The sequence below is a fragment of the Eumetopias jubatus genome, unplaced genomic scaffold (genome assembly GCF_037043125.1).
Source record: "Eumetopias jubatus isolate StellerSeaLion01/CBP00866 unplaced genomic scaffold, mEumJub1_p1.0 scaffold_13, whole genome shotgun sequence".
NCBI lineage: Eukaryota > Metazoa > Chordata > Mammalia > Carnivora > Otariidae > Eumetopias > Eumetopias jubatus.
In genome coordinates this window covers 99,941,376-99,960,807 of record NW_028274819.1, presented here as the reverse complement: position 1 = coordinate 99,960,807, position 19,432 = coordinate 99,941,376, and the positions used below count along the sequence as shown (strand labels likewise).

The following is a 19,432-nucleotide window of genomic DNA, read 5'->3' as shown; positions in this document are numbered from 1 at the left end:
GGTTGCGTGGTGGTGGTTGTACAGAAGATGAGGGGACCTGGGAACGCACAGGTGCTGGCCTTTAGGAAAGCTGCTCCCGGAGGCGAAGTACTTTATCTCGCTTACGCTTTCGTGCCTCCAAGTGTTCTTGGGTTTCTTTCTGGGCATTTCCTTCAAGAACCCTCATTACTTCATAGACATCTTTTCCACCAGGACCATTATTCCTTATCTTAGCACCCACCTTATGCATCTAGGTTAGCGCTGAATTTCTTTTACCCATTTCTAAGCATGGAGTTGACTGAGCAGATGAAAACGTGGCATCATCAAGGAGAGATGGAGCAGGACATTCTTGGTGCACTCTTGCTACTGGCTTTGGCTGAGGGAGCAGTCTCCTGCCTGGCTCCCTTGGCCTTCCTGTGCTGGACCTCCATGGACTCTTCTGGGTGTCAGGGCTAGGAGACTTGCGGCCGCTTCTCCTGCCAGCTTCACGAGCATCTACCTGTGTTCATTTTGGGAGGCAGAGAGCAGCCTCTGGGGACTCCCCGAACTGCTGGTGGGAGCCTCTAGTAGCAGGCAGAGCCCTAGTGGGGAGATGGGAACAGGGCCATGAACCATCCTGGGGAGGAATCCGTTATGGACAGAGCTTCAGTCTCTCCCTGTGGCTGCCAGGTTTTGAGCCACATCTTCAGGTTTTCACGTTGGGCTACAACCTACCAGGTCCCCCAGAGCCTAGTATGGGCTACCCTTCTCCCTCGGCCCTTGAGGCCTTAGCCACAGTGGGGCTTGCCCTGTGAACAGATACCGCCTAGATCTTTGAGGGGCTAGCCTTCCCACCGGCCCCGGGTGTGGCCTGATTTGCGTTTGTGATTCCTGACCCCTTGGGCCCTCCATGAGGCCTCCTTGTGTGTTGTTCTGGATCTGTATAACAGGGGGGATATTAAATCTGGTGAAATGCTGTCCCCCACCCTTGGCAGGCGATCTACGGAGCCTGCAGCTCCCCCAAAGCAGGCTTCACTGAAGGCCATGGAAGAGGCCATGGCCCAGGACCTGGAGCAAGACCGGAGGCGGCTCCTGGAGTCGAAGCGGGAGAAGATGCAGCAGCTGCGGGAGAAGCTGTGGCAGGAGGAGGAAGAGGAGACCCTCCAGCTTCACCAGCGGAAAGAGAAGTCTCTCAGGTCCTGCCCTCCCCTTAGGCAAGCTGCCGGGGCCTCGCAGTGACAATGGGGAGCAAGCGACCCCCCGCCCCGGAGACCCGTGGCCCCACGGAGACTCCTCCTCCTCCGTGGCCTGTGCGGAGGAAGGGGCTCCCTGGTTCGGGAGGGAGTTGGGAGGCGTGATAATAGTGCGAGTAGCTAACACTTTTTGAGAGACAGCCCTGGTCCCTGTGCTTTTTATCTGGTAATTGGTTTAGTCCTGAGAGTGGCTCTTGTGAGGTACTGCTGTCAGCCCCGTCCTATAGGATCTGTGATACAGATGAAGAGACTGAGGCATGGACAGGCTAGGTGACTTGTCCAAGGTGTCAAAGTTATTAAGCAGCGGAGCCGGGTTAGCCCAGGCAGCTGGTCCCTGGAGCCCGTTTTTTTCACCACTACGTTGTCCTCTCTCTCAGGAGTCAGGGCCCTGTTGGGACCCAGTGAGATTGGTGGGGACCACATGATACAGTCTGAGGTGCTATTTCCCAGAACCCAGAAGTTTCTATTTGGGTTCCTGCTCTTTATGTAGCTGGCTGGGACACCCTCGACGAGTTAGACACTTAAGGCTGGGCTGGGTCTGTATGGATGAGATGATGTGTACACATCTGTAAACAAGCTAGAGGTTATTTTTACAAGGAAAGGCCATCCAGGGCTGGCATGGCGGCTCCAGAGTCACCAGGTCCCTGGCGGTCTTTTAATCTCTCTGCTGCCTTTAGTGCTGGCTACTCTCAGGGTCTCTTCAGAGTCCAGCGTGGCTGCTGGATCCCCAACCATTGTGTCTGGGCCTCAGGTGGGAAGAATAGGGACAGAGTACAAAAGGGGTACCTTCCAGCTCATTTGGTCTGTTTTAAGGTACTTTCTTGGAAACTTCACCCAGTAACTTCTGTTTATTCTTAAAGAAGTTCTCTTGGGAAGTTTACTCAATAATTTCCATGCATGTTTGATGAGTTACCCTTGGCCACAAAGAAAACTGGGGAATGTAGTCCTTGAGCTGGGTCTCTTTACACGACCGAATAAAAATCAGTGCTCCTATGGGAAGGGAGCGTGGGAGGGTGGTTACTGAGAACGAAGTCGGCAGTCTGTTGCAGGCCCAGGGCGGGGCAGAGGCTACAACAAGGTGTTAATATATTTTTCACTTACTTGGCAACATAACTAAAGGCTAAATCTTTTCCTCTTGGACAGAACATCTAAAAGTGGTAGACTTATTTTTATATCATACATAGCAAAGAGTGCATAAAATGTTTATGCTTAACTTCGACTAATGGAAAACCAACACCCAGCTACCCAGACGATCGGGGATAGTCTCTCTCATTAGCCCAACACAGGATCTGCTGACCCAGGGCCCATCCTTCTATCACCCCTCCTGGATCCCCTGCCAGGCAGCACCTTCCTCTTTCAGCCAAATGAAAATTGGGGCAGGGGCCTGCTCAAACAGGGTGTGACTTAGCTAATCTTAACAGGCAGAGCCTAGGAGGAAATCCTGGTAGTGTCTCCCTGCCAGCCCACCAGGCTCCTCCTCTCTTACCCTGGGCCTGGCTGACTGTGCTTTCTTTTCTTTTCTTTTCTTTTTTTTTTTTTTTTTTTAAAGATTTTATTTATTTATTCATGAGAGACAGAGGGAGAGAGACAGAGAGAGAGAGAGAGGGGAGCAGAGGGAGAAGCAGGCTCCCAAGGAGCAGGGAGCCCGATGCGGGACTTGATCCCAGGACCCTGGGATCATGACCTGAGCCGAAGGCAGACGCTTAACCATCTGAGCCACCCAGGCGCCCTGACTGTGCTTTCTGTTCCTCGCCAAACCCTCAGCTCCAGAAGGCCGCCAAGAACTCTCTTAGGTTGTGGTGAAGGCTAGCATGCCAAAAGTATCTGACTCAGGGCCTGAAACATGGTGGTTGCTCAATAAATGGTAGCTCTTGATTTTATTTCCAGTTGAAATCATTGGTTTCAGTGGCCTTCATGAAGTGATTTTTCTGTAGGCAGTGCCTTGTGAGACTCACTACGAAATAGTTTATTGCAAGAACCCTGTTTCTGCTTACACGCGAGCCTTTCTGAGGGCTGGGACCGTCTGTGCTGGGCAACTTCCACGTGGTAGAAATTTCTGGAAGCCACAGCTGACCTTGTAGTGGATACTGCTTGAATGAGAAGGCAGGCAGGAAGACAGGAAGGCTGACCCTTAGTTTCTTCAGTCATAACACGAAGAAATTGAATTTAGTTGTGAGATGAAGAGAGGCTGTTGTAAATGAAGGACATAACCTCTCGGGGCCCTCCCAGCTCTGACATCCTGTGGTGATGTGTGGAGAACAGAGCCATTGGACAAGGAGAAAGGGTTTCCGGGGAATCTCGGAGAGAGGAGTTTTATTTAACTCAAATTTCCTGTCACAATGGAAGAGGGTAGTGGTGCAGGTAACTTGAAATAGAAAATGACCCTAAGTCTTTTTTGGCTTTGGAATTCACCAGGAAGCTTTTCAAAGACATCGTCTTCTGAATTGTGTTTTTCTTAGGCTTGAACTCCCTGAGTGCACAGCACTCAGCCCCGGGTCCTGTGGGGGCTGCCTGGGCAGGCGGGTGTCTGCCTGGGATGAAATGCTTACCGTCGTTTGTCCGTAAATAAGATGTCCCTCATGGGTCATCGGCGTGTGCTTATAGTTTGGGGCTGGGTGATGCTGTTCAACTTCCACAAACATTTAGGGAACACCTACTTCACATCAGCTGCTATGTTCAGCACCTCGGATATAACAGGCTCTCAGACACGATTCTCTCTCTGGAGAAGCTCCCAGACTTGTAAGGAAAAGAGACACACAAAAGATGAAATTACTATGTGTGGTACAGAGCGGCCCGGGATTAGGAAGGGCCTCGCGGAAAGGGTGAAGGGAACAGAAGGGCTAATCGATGAACCCGGAGAGACTTGGGAGAGGCTTCTCTGAGAGGAGGAAGCTGGGTGCTGAGCGGTGAATACGGCTTTGTCAAATAAAAAAAGGGAATTCTCGGGGGAGGCACCAGCACGAACAGGGGCCAACAGGCGAGGAGTGTGGTGGGGTCGAGAGGCGGTGGCTGGGACCGTCCGTCAGGTTGTGAGTGACAGGGCGCGGCACCAGAGCCGGGCTGGGGTCAGACCGTCTCTGTCCTTGAGTGAATGCCATGCCGAGGTGTACCTGTGGGCAGAGGGGAGCCTCTGGCAGAAAGGCTGTTCTGGGATCAAGCAGCAGCCTGTTGTCCTCTTGCTGCCACCAAGAGCAGGAAGCGTTCGTGGCCCCCTCTTACCCTGGAAGGTGTTATAGGGAGGCAGCAGGACCCAGGTTTAGGAAACCTCGCAGGCGAGCTACAGGCTTTTGGAGGCCGAGAGTTGGGAATTATGAATAGAAGAGTGGTTCCTCCAACAAACTTGCCTTTCTTTTCCGTCCCAGTTCCCTGAAGGAGCAGCTGCGGAAGGCCACCGAGGAGGAGGAGACTCAGATGAGAGAGGAGGAGAGCCGGAGGCTGTCCCAGCTCCGGGCCCAGGTGCAGTCCAGTGCGGAAGCAGATGAGGGCCGCATCAGGTGAGCGCACCGTGGGCTGGCCGCCCCTGGCAGTGCCCCCTGAGTGCACGGGCCCATCCCATTCCGTCTGTCTGTCTGTCCGCTCAGGGCTGAGCAGGAGGCTTCCCTGCAGAGGCTGAGAGAAGAGTTGGAGTCTCTCCAGAAGGCTGAGAGGGCCAGCTTGGAACAGCGGAGCAGACAGATGCTGGAGCAGCTCAAGGAAGAGGTGGAGGCCTCGGAGAAGAGAGAGCACGCTGCCCTGAATGCCGAGAAGGAGGCGGCTTTGCAGCAGCTCAGGAAGCAGCTGGAGGGGGAGAGGAAAGAGGTGAGCCCGCAGCGTGGAGCCTCCCGTCAGACGGGCCTCTGGGCTGCCTGGGGAGGGGCCGGGTGCCAGGCTGGGCGGGGTCGGGGGGGCGGGCGCCAGGCACAGAGGAGGTGTCTCCACAGCTGGCACGGGACTTGGAGACAGTGGGTGGGCCGACTGGGCCCGCCACCCCCACATGGGCCCCGCCGTCTGCGGGCAGGGGCTAGCCCAGGTCTGCATGGCACGGGGGAGGGGATGGCAGGTGTCCAGGGGTTCTGTCCAGGGCCAGCACTAGCTGGGTGCTGTCCGTGGCAGTGAGGAGGGTGGAGGGGGAATGACGTATGGATTTGGGAAGATTTTGTGACTGAAAGAACTTAGGTCAGACCAGAGGTTCTGAGAAAAAGGTGGCCTGTCCCCATCCCTGTCCCCGAGGGGCATCTGCGATGACCTTTCGTCTCTGCGGCTGTAGAGAGATTGCACACTCAGAGGAGGGTTTTCTCCTTTGTCTTTACTCCCCATGTCTCCAATCCTGTCTGTCTCCTGATGGTCTGTCTCTAGGTAAGAGTAGGAAGTAAGGAACAGTCAGGCCACGTGGAACTTTTTTCCTTGGGTGAAGGTGAGCTTCAGCTTTTAGAGGAGAGACTACAAGAGGTGGGGGAGGGTGTCCCTGTCGCACAGGTGCTCAGGCCCATTGTGCCAGACGTCCAGCCTTCATAGCCTCAGGCCCTATTCATAGGCAGGAGCGTGACCTGTGTACCTGGGCCTAGCCCGGGGCCAGGGGGTTGGGAGCGGTGACCTGAGGCTTACTGACATGCCCCTCCACTCTGGCCTTCATTTCCTACTCATTTGCTAGTTGCAGCCTTTAGGGACGGAGTTATTTTGGGGGAACAAAGATGTGTCTCTGTGGTTCCCCTTGGTCCTTTAGCTGGAAGGGAGTCAGGCATGGTCTCCCTTCCTCCGGGGTCAGTGCCCGGCCAGCCTTCCCTGCCCTCCGGCTGTCACAGGCCCCTTGTTGCTCCCCAGGCCGTGGCAGCACTGGAGAGGGAGCACAAGGCCGAGCTGGAGCGGATCTCTTCCTCGCTGGAGGCCAAGCACAGGGAGGTGAGGTGCAGCCGGCCCTGGGCTGCCAGGCAGAGCCTGCGTCCTGGTCCCTCAGCGAGAGCCTCAAGGCCCCTTCGCTGCTGGTGGGCAGAACTCGGCCCCATGCCTGCCCCTGGGGCAGGAGCCTCCCTCCCCCTGAAGCCCCCTGGGGATGAGTGCTGGGCCCCTGGCAGGCTAGTCCTTGAGGTTGCTTGGCAGCGCTGAGTGGCCCGTCCCCTGTGCTGGGGCCTCCTCAGATTGTCTCCAGCCTCCAGAAGAAGCTGAAGGAAGCTCAGCAGAAAGAGGAGACCCGGCTGCAGGAGAGCCTCAGTCGGGCAGAGCAGAGGGCTCATCAGAAGGTTCACCAAGTGCTCGAATATGAGCAAGAGGTAAATGCTGGTGGGCTCCTTCGACCTCACGTGCACCTGTCCTGGGCGCTCCGTCCTGGCCCAGGGGCCCCTGCTTTGCTTTGGAGGGCTCAGCTGGGGCTAGAGTTCTGGTTGCATTTCTATGCTTCCGTTCCCTTGAGGTTGGGCACTTCTCCACCCCTGCGCCCCTCTGTACGTAAGCGGGGAGGGGTGCTGGGGTGTGGTGCCTGCACGTCACGAGTCATGCGTGTGGGGCGCTGGGGAGGCGTGCGTGTACCCCACCTTCGAGTGCCTCAGTCCCTTTGTGCTGGTCCATCCTCGGGCCTGTGTGTCGCATCCCCGCTGCCTACCCTGCAGCTCAGTGGCCTCCTACAAGAGAAGCGCCAGGAGGTGGAAAGGGACCACGAGAGGAAGATGGACAAGATGAAGGAAGAGCACCAGCAGGTGGTGGCCGAGGCCAGAGAGCAGTACGAAGCCGAGGTGACTTGCCCCTTCCCCTGTGTACACATTCGGCATGTGCGGGCACGCACACACACAGCCGGCGGTCCTTGGCAGCTGCATGACGCCCTGCACTGGTGCAGCCCAGGTTCCTGGTTTACTCCAGCAGCAGCAGGCAGGCTGCCTTCCCTCCCTGAGCGGCTGCGGCTCACAGATACTGAGTTCGTACCCTGTGCTAGCGCTGTTCTCAGTCCCCCGATGTGTGCGGACTCATTTAGTACCCCCAACACCCCGAGGAGGTGCAGACTATCATGACCTCCAGTTGGAAAGTGAAATGGAGACTCAGGAGCGCAAGCACCTTTCCCAAGGGCTCCGGGCTAGTAAGTCGAGGAGCTGAGATTCAAGCTCTGACTGTCTGGCTGCCAAGCCTTCAACTTTAACCACCCTGACACCATGCCATCAGGGTTAACCAAAATTCCAAGACATCATAGACTGGCAAGAGGCAAACACTCCTTAGAGCTGATCTGCCCATGTTCAGCCTTCCCCCTGTAGGTGAGAATGTGGCACCACACTGGTTTGGCTGGCTCACATCGGGGGTGAACAGGGGTGGCAGTGGGGCCTGACTCTAGCTCCCAGCTGGGCCTCTGCCCGGGATGTCTAGGCTCCTGTTCCAGTAACTGGAACCCGTGTCCCAGCCTGTCCATACGGTCTTTACCACACAGAAATAGCCGGCCTGTGATAAAACGTAGCTGGTTCCCTTCCCAAACCGATGCGGACCTTGCTGAAGAGCCTTGCTAATTTATTAGTGACCTCTCTTCCCTCGAGGAAGGACGCTGTGCACAGTGGACAGACAGCAGGACAGGCAGATTTCCACGGGGGGGGGGGCGGTCTCATGGTATCTGAGCAGTGCCTGCTTCCACAGCAGAGAGGGGTGCAGGCTTTCTTGTGGCGGGGGGAGGCCCGGGCGCTTCTCCGTGCTCTCCTCCTCGAAGAGCTGGCCCTCGGGAGCCGCTGGGGTTCCCGGCCTTACTGACCCGACGCTGCCGGAGGAGGGAGGGGCCGTGGCTTTAGGGGTATGAGGGCCGCTGCAGTTTTCCCGCCAGCAGCCTCCCCTTCCGGGCAGGAGAGGAAGCAGCGGGCGCAGCTGCTGGGCCACCTGACTGGGGAGCTGGAGCACCTGCGCAGGTCGCACGAGCGAGAATTGGAGGCCATGAGGCAGATGCAGGACAGGCAGCTCGAGGACTTGCAGCGTCGGCATCGGGAGCAGGTGGGGGCTCCGGGCGGTCCCCGGGGACCAGAGTGGGTGAGCCCCCTTTGGCACCTCCATACAGGAGAAGTGCTGGGGGCAGGCAGCTGGGGCAGCCGCGGATCTGAGCCTTGACAGCCTCAGGCGCGGGGGTCTCGCACAGGCCATCTGCAGGCCAGGGCACGCGTGGTCCTTTGTTTTCTGGGCCAGCAAACAGCCCCGAGCTTAGAGGGGGTCAGCCCCCATAGGACCCTGGGTTGGGCGCCTTTGTCTCTCCTTGCCCCCATTGGGAAGACACGAGGTGGTACTTTCCCGGGGGCCTGCAAGGGCAAGTGGGATGAGGGTGTGCTCTGGAAGGGTGGGTCCAGAGCCCCCTCCTGCCCCCTCAGCTCAGGCCTTGCACTCTTTCTACACTTACATCTTTCACTCTACCTATTTCTGTGCAGGAAAGGAAACTCCAAGATTTAGAGGTAGAACTTGAAACCAGAACCAAAAATGTCAAAGCCAAATTGGCTCAACTGGACCTCCAGGTGAGAGAGCAGGAGTTGAGGATAGCATCTCCAGGGGCCCTGGACCTTGGAGTGGTAGCGCCCCTGGGAGAGCTTGGGGCCTCCTGCCCCTTAGACCCAGGGCGTCTGGAGATGGCCAGATGGCCCAGTTTCTTCCCCCTCCCCACCCCCGCAGGAGGAGACAGCCCGAAGGGAGCATCAGCAGCTCCTTGATGTGCAGAGGCAGGTGGCGCTGCAGAGCGAGGTTGGGCTGTCTCCCTTGTGCTCCCGCGTCTCTGCCCCGTTCCCTTTACCTTCCCTCCCTCTCCCCGCAACATCCCACCTTTTGCTCACCCGATCTGTCCCGGGCTTTAGGGTTCCAGACGCTGTTGGCAGGATGCCACAGATAGCCCAGCTGGGGAGCCCCAGGGGGTGGGGCTGCGTGGCGGGCAGCAGAGGCCGCAGTGACTTCAGGGTGCTTGAGTTCCACGCTCGCTCCCATGCACCTCAGGGTCCCTGTGCTGCTGCCGCCTGCCTTGGTCCCGCATGTTTCCAGGTGCTTCTATCTTTTCAGGAAGTCACAGCCAGCTATCAGCACTTGGAGGAGGCAAAGAAGGAGCACACCCACCTGTTGGAGTCAAACCGACAGCTCCAAAGACTCCTGGCTGAGCTTCAGGCCCGCAAGGTGGGGCTGGAGTCCCAGGTGGATGCGCTGCAGACCCAGAATCGGAGGCTGCAGAAGCACATCAGGTGGTGTGGGCACCCTGCACTTGGCCTCCCCTGCTGCCTGCCCCCTGACACGCCTGGGCCCTGGCTGCTCACGGCCCAACTATCAGGCAGGGGTGGAGCCAGGCAGAGGGGCTTAGCTGCATTTGGTAGGGAGTAGGGGGTGAGAGGTATGCACAGCTGGGGGGCGGGGGTCGTCTCTGGTTCTACTGGTCACGCCCCAGCCCTGCTGTCTCCCTAAAATCAGGGCTTAAAGCCCACCTCAGCAGTCATGACGGTGTGCTGCCCACCCTGCTTCATCATGTGACCCTGTCTCCCCCTCCCCGCCAAACCCCACCTCTACCCCCGTCACAGCGACCTGGAGGCTGAAGCTCAGAGGAAGCAGGACACACTGAAAGAGCTAGCAGCCAAGGAGAGTAACGCCTCCCCACGTTCTGAGCCAGATCTCCACATTGAGGACCTGAGGAAATCCCTGGGGACAGTGAGTTTCTCTGTGCTGTGGAAGGGACAGGGTGGTGGGGCTGGGGCGGTGCTCCAGGAGGGGTCCTGGCTCTGCTTTATATATGACCTTAGCCTCCTGTCCTTAATAGTCCCAGCTCCCCAGCTCCATCAGCCCGATGACATGTGTATGCGAGTGGTGCCCAGCAGCTCCCCTAGAGCCACTTCTGTGTTTAGGCCCCTGGGAGGGGCTTTGGGGGTCCCTTGAGCCGGCGGTGTATCTGATAGTCAGTGGGCCTTTTCTACCGTGTGTGTCCTTAGAACCAGACCAAAGAGGTATCTTCTTCTCTCTCCCAGAGCGAGGAGGAGCCCAACTTGTCCTTGGACAGGTGAGTTCTGATAGCCTGAGTTTGGGTCCAGGATCCCATGAAGGGGTGAGTGCCTGCATCACAGCCCTGGGGTGAACTGAAATGAGTTGACTGTGATCACCAGTGGGGCTTGGTTCGGGGACGAGGACCCGAGGGACCGAGGGAATTTCTTTAGCAAGCCAAGAAGGTTGACCCATCGCGACCACTGACACAGCCTGCTGGGACCTGCTGCCCTCTGGTTGAGGATCAAGCTGACGGGAGTGTCTGGCCATTTATCTGGAGGCCCCAGGCCCAATCCCTTTAGAGGCAGGGTGGGAGGGCCCCGCAGCATGCGGCACACTATAGCGTGAATACTTGTGTATTCACACCCAGCCCAGCCTCGTAGTCTGGGCTCAGGCTGGGCATCTGTCGTGGAAGTGCTCCAGTGACCCAGAGCAGTGCTCAGAGCGTGTGTGTTTTCCCTTCCCAACCCCTCTGCCCTGCCCTGGCCTCCCACAGTGTCCGGCACTACCTCTCTGCCGAGGGGATGGCCCTCCGCAGTGCCAAGGAGTTCCTGGTACGGCAGACCCGCTCCATGCGGAGACGGCAGACGGCTCTGAAGGCGGCCCAGCAGCACTGGCGCCGGGAGCTGGCCAGTGCTCAGGAGGCTGCCAAAGATCCCCCAGGCACCAAGGCCCTGGAAGATGCGTGCAAGGACCTGGAGGAGGTCAGGGGCCTTGAGGAGAGCCTGCCCGTCCTGCGGGGGCCCTGGGTGGGGGTGGGGGTCCTGGGGGGAGCCAGGGCAGCCGTCACTTCTGGTAATTCTGGGTTCCCAGCAGCGTGGTCCGGGGGCCACTGAACAGATGCTGCAGGCTCTCGGTCTCCGGGAAGATGAAAGCACCTGACGTTTATGTGTCAGCGCACAGTGTACAGTGCTTTCTCCGTCCTCACACTAGCCATAGGTGATGTGCAAGGCAGTGGTGTTACTCTCACTTTGTAGGTGAAGAGTACAAGTAAGGTTTTTAAAATTTCACATCCAGTGCTTTTCTGGCCCATTCCGTCACCCTAAAGATGTGGTTCATAAGTGAATCTTCTCAGCACACTGGGCATAAGACTGAATTGCTTGCCTGATAGCCTAATTTCCAGTGAAAAGGCAGAGACTTCATGGTGCCATCTGAGGGCCTTGGCCGGCAGCTCAGGCCTGCTCCCTTAGAATTCTGTTGGTGCCCGGAGTTGGTGCGGGGCAGGCCTACCAGGGGCATCTGCATGCTGCCCTCAGGCCCTCATTGCTCTGCTGCATGCTGAGAGGGAGGGCGGTGGGAGCAGGGACAGTAATAACCCTGGGGTAATGCGTTGTAACTCTTTGAGAATGTGTTAGGTGCGGGCCCAGGGCTCAGCATGTAACACTCTACCTCATTGGATCCTCATGACCCTGGAAAACTAGTGTTTCTCTTCTTGAGAGGACAAGCCAGACTGAGAGGTCATTTGTCCAGGGTCACCCAGCCAACAACACACAGAGCCGGGACTCCAGCACCTGCGCTGAGCCCCCGTGTCTGTCCTCCCCTTTCTCTCTGGCGGCAGGAGACCAGGCACCTGGATGAGATGAAGTCGGCCATGCGGAAGGGCCACGACCTGCTGAGGAAGAAAGAGGAGAAGCTGAATCAGTTAGAATCATCTCTTCGGGAGGAGGTACAGCATGGTGGCCACGGCCTCCCTCTTCCGTCCCTGGGCTGCTGTTGGGTTCTTTGGTCCCGTGGTGGGGGGAGCTGGGCCTCTGGGGCTCCTGGGCTGGGGAGATGGCAGTGGCTTTGAGGTTGCTGAATACATCTGTGCGGAGTGGTCCTGAGCAGACCTCTTGCTGCAGGCTCTTGACAGGCACTGGCCCTGCCCTCCCAGGGTTCCTGAGGAGAGCTGGGCCCCGGGGTGTGGGAATGGACACACCTAGGCTTCCCTCCTTTTCCTTGTGGCCTTCTCCACGGTCCTCCACGGAAGCCTGGGTGGAGCCATCCTGCAGGGGGAGTTTGCTGGGGGCAGGGGCTCTGGTCCTGGGGCCCTGTTGCCTATGTGTCGGCCCACTGTGTCCTCTCAACCCCTGCCTCCCATGCTGCAAGGCGGCCCATAGGGTGTCCCTCTCCCAGAACTTTAGGTCCCAGAGAGTCCCTGGCCGTCACATGTCGGACAGTGGGCAGAACACACGAGGGGAGGCGCCAGTACTCACTGCTGCTCGTATCCCTCAGGCTTCAGATGAGGACACTCTGAGACGAGCTTCCACCAAGAAGGTGGTGACATTTGACCTCAGCGACACAGAAGACATGAGCAGTTCAAGCTCCGAATCCTGCCCCCTGCCTCACTGTGAGTGGCAGTGTCGGCAGGGGGAGGACCATGGTATCCATGGAGAGAGAGGCGCTTGGGGCTGGGGGGGCCAAGGGGCAGCCCCCCTCCTTCAGCCCTGCATGGGGGGGGCCTACTGGGAGCCAGTGTCTGGAGCAGGCTCTCAGTAACGCTTGGGAGGAGTGATCCCATGGGGGTTTGCCAGCACACAGGGCAGAAGGGGTCAGGGGCCACCTGAACATGCAGAGACCTTCCGGTGCTTTCTGAGAGGTGTTCTCCTTCTGCCGCTCTGGTCTGCAATGGGGCAGAGGGCCATCTCCTCTCCCTTCCTTGCCAGCTTCCGAACACAGAAGCCCTGCCGTCCCCCTGGCCCCCATCAGCCGAGGGGCTGTGGTCCGTAGACCAGGAGGGCAGCCAGGAGGGTGCTGCCGTGCCTGGGCCCTGAAGCTGAGTCCCTCCCTTTTAGTCAACCTGACTGCAAGTGCCACCTTCCCCTACAAGTTCCACTACTTGAGCAGCTCCCTGCAGCGGATCAGCAGCCAGCTGAACGGTGTCCTCAGCATGCTGGGCAGTCTCAACCCGCAGCCACCACCACCACTCTTCGCTTCCACACCGGCACCCACCCCGCCCCGGGACCTCAGGAGCACCCCCATACCCGCCTGCCCCTCCCTGGCCCGGGTGTCAGCCTGGCCGCCGGCGGTGCCCACATCCACCCAGTGGGCCTGGGGCCCCGGGCTGGGCCCCACGCTCTCCTCCTCCGTGGCTCAAACAGTGGACGACTTCCTGTTGGAGAAGTGGCGCAAGTATTTTCCAAGTAAGCCTCCTTCCCCTTCTGCCTCCTCTGCCGGCCCCTTGCCGCCCCCAGCTTTGGCATGGCCCATCCCATTATGGGAGGAAGACTTGCTGGTGGCCCTGAAGCCACAGGCTCTGTGAGTCATGACAGTTGACCTGGAGCTTGGGCTGACTGGAGCCTTTCTGATGGGAGCTGGAGCTCAGCAGAACCTAAAAGGTCATACCTGTCCTCACTGTACTAGCTGCCATCTTGTGCCTTGTGTGAGGGGCCACGCACGAGTCCTTCTAATAACCCTCTGAGGTAGTAATATTTATCCCCCCCTTACAGATGAGAAAACTGAGACTCAGGTTAAGGGATATGCTCCAGGGTACCCAGGGAGTAAGTAACACACTGGGTTTTGGCCCCCTGTCTCTCTGACTTCAAGATTCTGCTCATAACCCCTTGGCCATACAGCTTTGCCCTGTTTCTGGGCGAGGGGGCCTCACCTGGTCTCAGTCCTGCTGAAGAATGTGAAAAGCCATAAAAACAGTTACTTTGGGGAAAAAGTTACGTATCTGTTCCCTGTCTTAACCCAAATAGAAAAGTAGATTAAATTTTACCAATAAATAGGACAGTTCCTGTCTCTCATCTGTCTCCCACCTCCAACCACCGAAACTTGCCCTGTTGTGTGTCTGTGGGAGGCAGTAGGTGCACTGGTGAGCTGGGAGGTGGCCTGCTGGGGCTGGCTTCCACGACCCATTTCTGGATGATTTCCTCCTACTTTTCCAGCTGGAGTCCCGTTCCTCAGCAGCGGCCCTGCCCCACTGGAGAATAGGCTGGGTTATGTGTCTGCCAGGTAAGCCTCCCTGGGCAGGCCGCACCTCCCAGGGGAGAACTCTGGTTACATTACCCAGAGGGCTTGGACAGGTCCCCAGGCCACAAAAGTTGCTCGCCTGGGTCTGAGGTGCCTCTCCCACCATCAGAGCAAAGTCCAACCCCCCCCCGCCAAGGTCCCAGTGGCGGCTGGTCTCACCTGGCCCAGCTCTGGGAGGAAGCTGCCTGCTAACCCCTGCAGGGAGAAATCAGCCTTGGCAGGACCCTGCTCCTTCCCCTGGCCCCTCCTGTCCTTGAGCATGGCTTTTGTCTTTGCCATTGAGCTTGTTGTCTGTTCCCGCAGTCCTGCTGCGCAACATCTGGAGTGAGAAGGGGCACCCTGTGGGAGAGACAGATGGGCAGTTACTTAAACCTATTGTTAATTTCCCATTCATCTGCTTCCTTGCCACGTGTGTCTCCTGCCCCGCCTCCACAGGCCCCCAACCATAAGCACCCCCACTTACCCTTTGGCCCACTCAGGAGCTAGTGCTGGGCAGGTATTGGAATCAACAGAGGGGAAAGCTTTTGCTGGTCAGATTGGCTGGGACCGGGCTGATGTGGGAGCCCTGACGTCAGGAGTGTTGGGCCGGGGTGGGGGGCACCACCTTGTCTTTGGGGAACCGATGCTCATCATTCCAGAAGGGCGTTCTTGCCAGCAAAGGAAGCTTGGAGTTGCTAAAGCCCCCCTGTGAAGGCCCTGGCTGGTGTGTGGGGTGTGTGGAGAGGAGGGAGAAGCCGGTCGGCTGTGCTGCGCGCGCGTCCCCTTCCTCCGGGCCTCGGGCCTCCGCTCTCCCTCTCCTCACGCCGGCCTCCGCCCTCCCAGTGAGCAGCTGCGCCTCCGGCAGCAGTCCCGTTCGCACGGCTCCGGCCCTGAGGCGGGCAGCACAGACTTCCAGAGCATGATTGAGGCCAACCGAAAGTGGCTAGAACATTACAGGAATGACCCCAAGTTGTATCCTTTGGTCCGCTTCTGCTGTCATGGCTGGGATGGCTGAGGTGGGCTCCGGAGCTCGTGTTTGTGCCCTGGGTCGTGGGGGGCGGGGGGGGGGGGTCCGAGGAGGACCCTGTTTGGGCCTTGGCCCTTCCCTGGACCTGAGTAGCTGACTTGACTGCAGAGTTTTCCTTCACCTCGTGGCCAGACATCTCTTCTCTTCAGTGCCCAAGCCGGCAGCTACCTCAGGCCTTCTGCAGCTGGGCCTGGATGAGAACAGTAGCCTGAGGGTGTATCGCTACTGAGGCCCCGAGCCTTTCCTGCACCCAGACCAAGTGCCTGAGGAGCTGCCTGCGCTCTAGTCCTTCTGGGAAAGCTTTCTCCTGCCCTATTTGCTGCTGCCTGCCCCACTCAGAGGAACCCGGCGGCGGGGCCGGAAAGGATGGTACCACAGGAATACCGTAAGCCTTCCCCGAGACCACGCATCTCAGGCTGAAGAGTGTGGACTTCTGTGAGCTCCTGCCTGGACAAGGCAACACCGACGTGGGGCCATCAGAGCCCGGGCACCTGCAGGAGGAGGAGGAGGAGGAGGTATTAGGAGTTGCCTTCCAAGGCCAAGGGGCCTGCAGGGCACTCTGTGCTCAGGACTTCTGCGGTTATGTGTGTATGGTCCTTAATTCACCAGAACGAAGCCCCCCAGCATGTCTGTACCCTGGGATCGGGCTCTAATACCTCAGCCTCAGAGAGATCAGACCCTTTTCTTTTTTCTTTTTTTTGGTAAGTCTCCTTTCTTGAGCACTCTATCTCAGGATTGGGCCCAGAGCCCTGCCAGAGGTTGCTGGAAGTTGGCCCCCAGACATTCTGCTGCCCATCCTCCCTCTGCTGGCTCTGTGCTTTCCTCAGGGGCGCTCCCGTCCCTTCCCTTCCCTCGGGCTCCTCCCCCGCCAGCTCGAGTCTCAGGTCACAAGCACACAACTTTCAAGAAGCCAACAAGCCACAGGAAAAGTCCGGGATGGCTTTGGGGTCACATCTTGGTTTTCTCTTTCTGGGCCACCATGGGGAGAGTTGTGGGTTCTTGTTTCCACGCCCCTGGCAGCCCTCCTCCAGGCTGGGCCGCACTGGGCCCAGCTCCCTGTGGTCCCATCTCCCGTCAGAGGGCTCCTTGGGGGGTGGGGGGGGGGGTGTGCTGTAGCGGACGTTCTTGGACATCTGTCCTGTCATTTAAATAAAATGCCCCTGTGTTTGTCTTGAAAGCTCTGGGGTTGCCCTTGCCTCTCCACGGCACAGACACCAAGTCTCTGTCAGCCTACCATTCATTTCTTTGTCAGGGACTAAGAAACTTTTTACCCCACCCCACACACACTTTTTTAGGCATCAGTCTACCATAGAGAAAAAAAGTCCATTTTGCTATTTGGCTCATCCTGTGTGCTTTGGGGCTAGCGCCTGTATTAGAACCAACTCTGGTGACAAGCCTGTGTTTTCTACATCAATTAAATCCCTGCAGGTCCATTTGCCACAAGGCAGTTGTGTGAATGGGTCTCCTCTTTGAAGGCCTTTGCCTCCTTCCTCTTAAGAATAAAGGAAGGGAAAGTGAACATTCACAGACCACCTCCTGGGTGTCTAATCTGCTCATGACAACAGCCTGTAATCTAGGTGTATGGCTGAAAACCCCAGAGACCCGAAAGGGCCTGAGGTCCTGAAGGAAGCCAGTTGCCGCCCAGCGCAGAGCCCCCGGCCCCATCTGTGCTCCCAGAGCTCCCTGTCCCTGCTGAGTGGAAGCCTTGGGAAGTGCTGATGTGCTCCATCTCTCCCTCCCCCCACCCCTACTGTGCCACCTACCAGCTGGAGACTCGTGCCATCTCCCAAAGGCCATTTGGCATCGTTTGCTGTGTGTACACGAACGAAAGCTAAGCCCCCTGATGTCCTAAGGTGGGTTTTGTTTTCTGCTCCAGTGGTATGAGCAGCCAACATAGTTTTGGGTTTGTAGCAACAAAATTGCTGGGAGAACCAACCGAGAAGGCCAGAAGGCCCCGTTTCATGGATTTGTATAAGAAAACCAACTACGAATTAACCCCGACTCCTCCCATTATCCTAGCTGCTCCGATGAAGGGAGGGAGGGAGGATGCTAACATGTGTCCAATACCTTCCGTGTGCAGGTGCTTTTCAAATATCTCATTTAACCCTCTTAACCTGTGAAGTTGGTATTATCTTATATACCTGGGGAACTTCAGGCTCAGCGTGGTTAAATGACTACAGCTCAGGTTCGCCCAGGATTTGAACCTAGATCTGCACCTCTCTAAAAGCTGAGTTGTGTTGAGCCTGCTCCCCTAGGTCAGCACCTTCTGTCCTCCTCACTCACAGAACAGTCCTGGCCAGCTTGCTCTGAAGACCTGGGTCCTAGGGAGGGAGTGGCTTCTAGCTGGGTAAACAACCCCCGCCCCCCCCCCCCCCCCCCCCCCGCCACCAACCCTGCCGGGCCAAGCTTTACAAGGGGGATTTTTCCAAAGACTCCAAAACTGTCCCATCTCTCCCCGTAGAGACTGTAAAATCTAGCTAGGGAGTCTAGAATCCTAGACCTGGTAGCTGAATGGAACCTTGCAGATGATGTTCAGCTCACTCGTGTTTATAGCAGCAGGAAGAGCCTAAAGAGATAAGGTGAGTTACCCAAAGTTACAGTCAGGGCATGGCAGAAGCAGGACCAGAACCTAGGAGTCCTGCCTCCCAGCCTGGGGCTTCAGAAAAGAGTGTTTTTAAAAAGAGACTTATTTTGAACAGGCTGCATGTTCACATGGCTCAGTATTCAAATGACACCAAAGTCAGTCCATCCATGGGCCAGGCTTCTCCTTGAAAGTTCCTTCTGGAGATTTTATGCAAATACAAGAAAAGAAGGGGCAGTGTTCTGATCTTCCCTTTTACTGGTGGGGTAAGAGTCATTCCTAACCTAGGATCAGACAACCTCCCAAAGCTCTTTTGTGAGACGTCCACTATTTTCTTAGGGGAGCAGAGTTGGGAATGGTAGCCCCCCAGCCATGCCAACTTCCACACCAAGTGGCAGCCTGGGGAAGGGATATAACCCTGGCCTTAGGACACCGGGATGTACTTTGGCTGGAACACCTACAACCTGAACAAGTCCTCTCCAGGCCTGTGTCTCCCCTGGTTAAAAGCTCAAAGCCTAAACCCACATTCTAGGGATGAAGCAGGGTGGCTGTCTTGGGCGGGGAGCTGCTCTTATCCAGAGGGAGGCTGGAAAGCCCTCAGTGGCCTGAGAGGCTCTGGTAGGGAGGGTGACTGGTGGGGGTTTCCAATCCCACCACCAGCTTTTTTGAGGGGGGAAGGTGGAGAAGTAAGGATTAAAAAATAGAGCCCCCGGTATCACCAGTGTCCTGAAGAACGGGAAAGTCCCTTTGTTGCTCCTTTCCACTTGCCATCTCCTGCCTCCCCTATTGAATCTGCCCTCTCTAGCAGATATGTTTCCCAGGGGGCCCAGCGAAGGGCCATGGAGCACTGCTGGCCATGGTGGAGGAAAGGGGTGCCTGCTCTTGGGAGGTAGGGACAGTGCGATGAGTTCCACTCTCACAATCAAAAGCAGAAGGGGCATGAGTCAAACAAGAGTTCCCACTTTATCCTCACTGTGCCTCAATTTTCCTATCTGTAAAATGGGGTGACCTATCCCATAAAGTGGTTGGGAGGATTAAAGAAGTTAATCCGTATAAAGTCCTCAAAACAGTGTTCAACGCATAGTAAAGGCAGTGACCTCCCCAAGATAGCAACATAGGTCATTCCTGACTTCACGCCCCTTCATAAGAACAACTAGCAACTATTCACAGACAAGACACCACTGAGAGAATCCTAGAGCACAATGCCGAGGCTGAAGCAGCCCTGCAGCACAGAGACCAAGACAGACTGCACTGGAAGGGTAGGAGAAGCGGCTACCTGCGGACTTTACTGCCCCTCCCCTAGGGTAGCACCACACTGAGAGGTCCCCCTGAACATACGGTTCTTCCAAGGGAGAAGAGTTCAGGTTAGATATCAGTTCTCCCAGCATTGTGGATCACTTTGTGGGAGCCCCTACTGTGGTTTCACCCCATGGGGATTGCAGGGGAGTCTGTGATGTAAGTGGGGAAAGACTTCCAACAACCAGCACTTAGATCTCGGCCAACCAAGTTCATACTTGCAGGGCCCAAGTAGTAATCGCAACCAGTGGCTTTATTCAACTGCAAAACCAAGTTCGTGGTGCAGTCTGACCGGGGAACTAGGCAGGGTGCAGGTCTGCCTGATTCGGATCCTCCTCCTCAAAGAGGGGTTTGTAGGCACTGTAGCCTGGTCTGCCTGTGCCCAGGCAATAGAGCTGGGGAGAGCCCTAGCAGCTGTGGGATGTGGCTCCTGGCCCCTGCTGACCAGAAAGC

General features: G+C 57.2%; 1 protein-coding gene across 6 annotated transcripts in view; it reads left to right on the top strand.

Annotated features, from left to right (window-relative positions):
- Positions 1-15,777, top strand: part of CEP164 (centrosomal protein 164) — a 61,297-nt gene extending 45,520 nt beyond the window's left edge. For 4 of the 6 annotated variants that reach the window (XM_088018060.1, XM_028105930.2, XM_028105925.2 and 1 more), the window contains exons 15-33: positions 954-1,154; positions 4,574-4,705; positions 4,793-5,009; positions 6,012-6,089; positions 6,326-6,457; positions 6,794-6,916; positions 7,998-8,141; positions 8,567-8,650; positions 8,805-8,873; positions 9,183-9,358; positions 9,689-9,815; positions 10,094-10,161; positions 10,639-10,846; positions 11,701-11,808; positions 12,357-12,471; positions 12,917-13,264; positions 14,012-14,078; positions 14,919-15,047; positions 15,235-15,777. In XM_088018060.1, the coding sequence (XP_087874186.1) occupies positions 954-1,154; positions 4,574-4,705; positions 4,793-5,009; positions 6,012-6,089; positions 6,326-6,457; positions 6,794-6,916; positions 7,998-8,141; positions 8,567-8,650; positions 8,805-8,873; positions 9,183-9,358; positions 9,689-9,815; positions 10,094-10,161; positions 10,639-10,846; positions 11,701-11,808; positions 12,357-12,471; positions 12,917-13,264; positions 14,012-14,078; positions 14,919-15,047; positions 15,235-15,331 (2,623 nt within the window). In that variant the 3' untranslated portion in view covers positions 15,332-15,777. The remainder of the gene's footprint in view (positions 1-953; positions 1,155-4,573; positions 4,706-4,792; positions 5,010-6,011; positions 6,090-6,325; positions 6,458-6,793; positions 6,917-7,997; positions 8,142-8,566; positions 8,651-8,804; positions 8,874-9,182; positions 9,359-9,688; positions 9,816-10,093; positions 10,162-10,638; positions 10,847-11,700; positions 11,809-12,356; positions 12,472-12,916; positions 13,265-14,011; positions 14,079-14,918; positions 15,048-15,234) is intronic. The other 2 variants (XM_088018061.1, XM_088018062.1) reach the window with 2 other exon arrangements.
- The last annotated feature ends 3,655 nt before the right edge of the window (positions 15,778-19,432 follow it).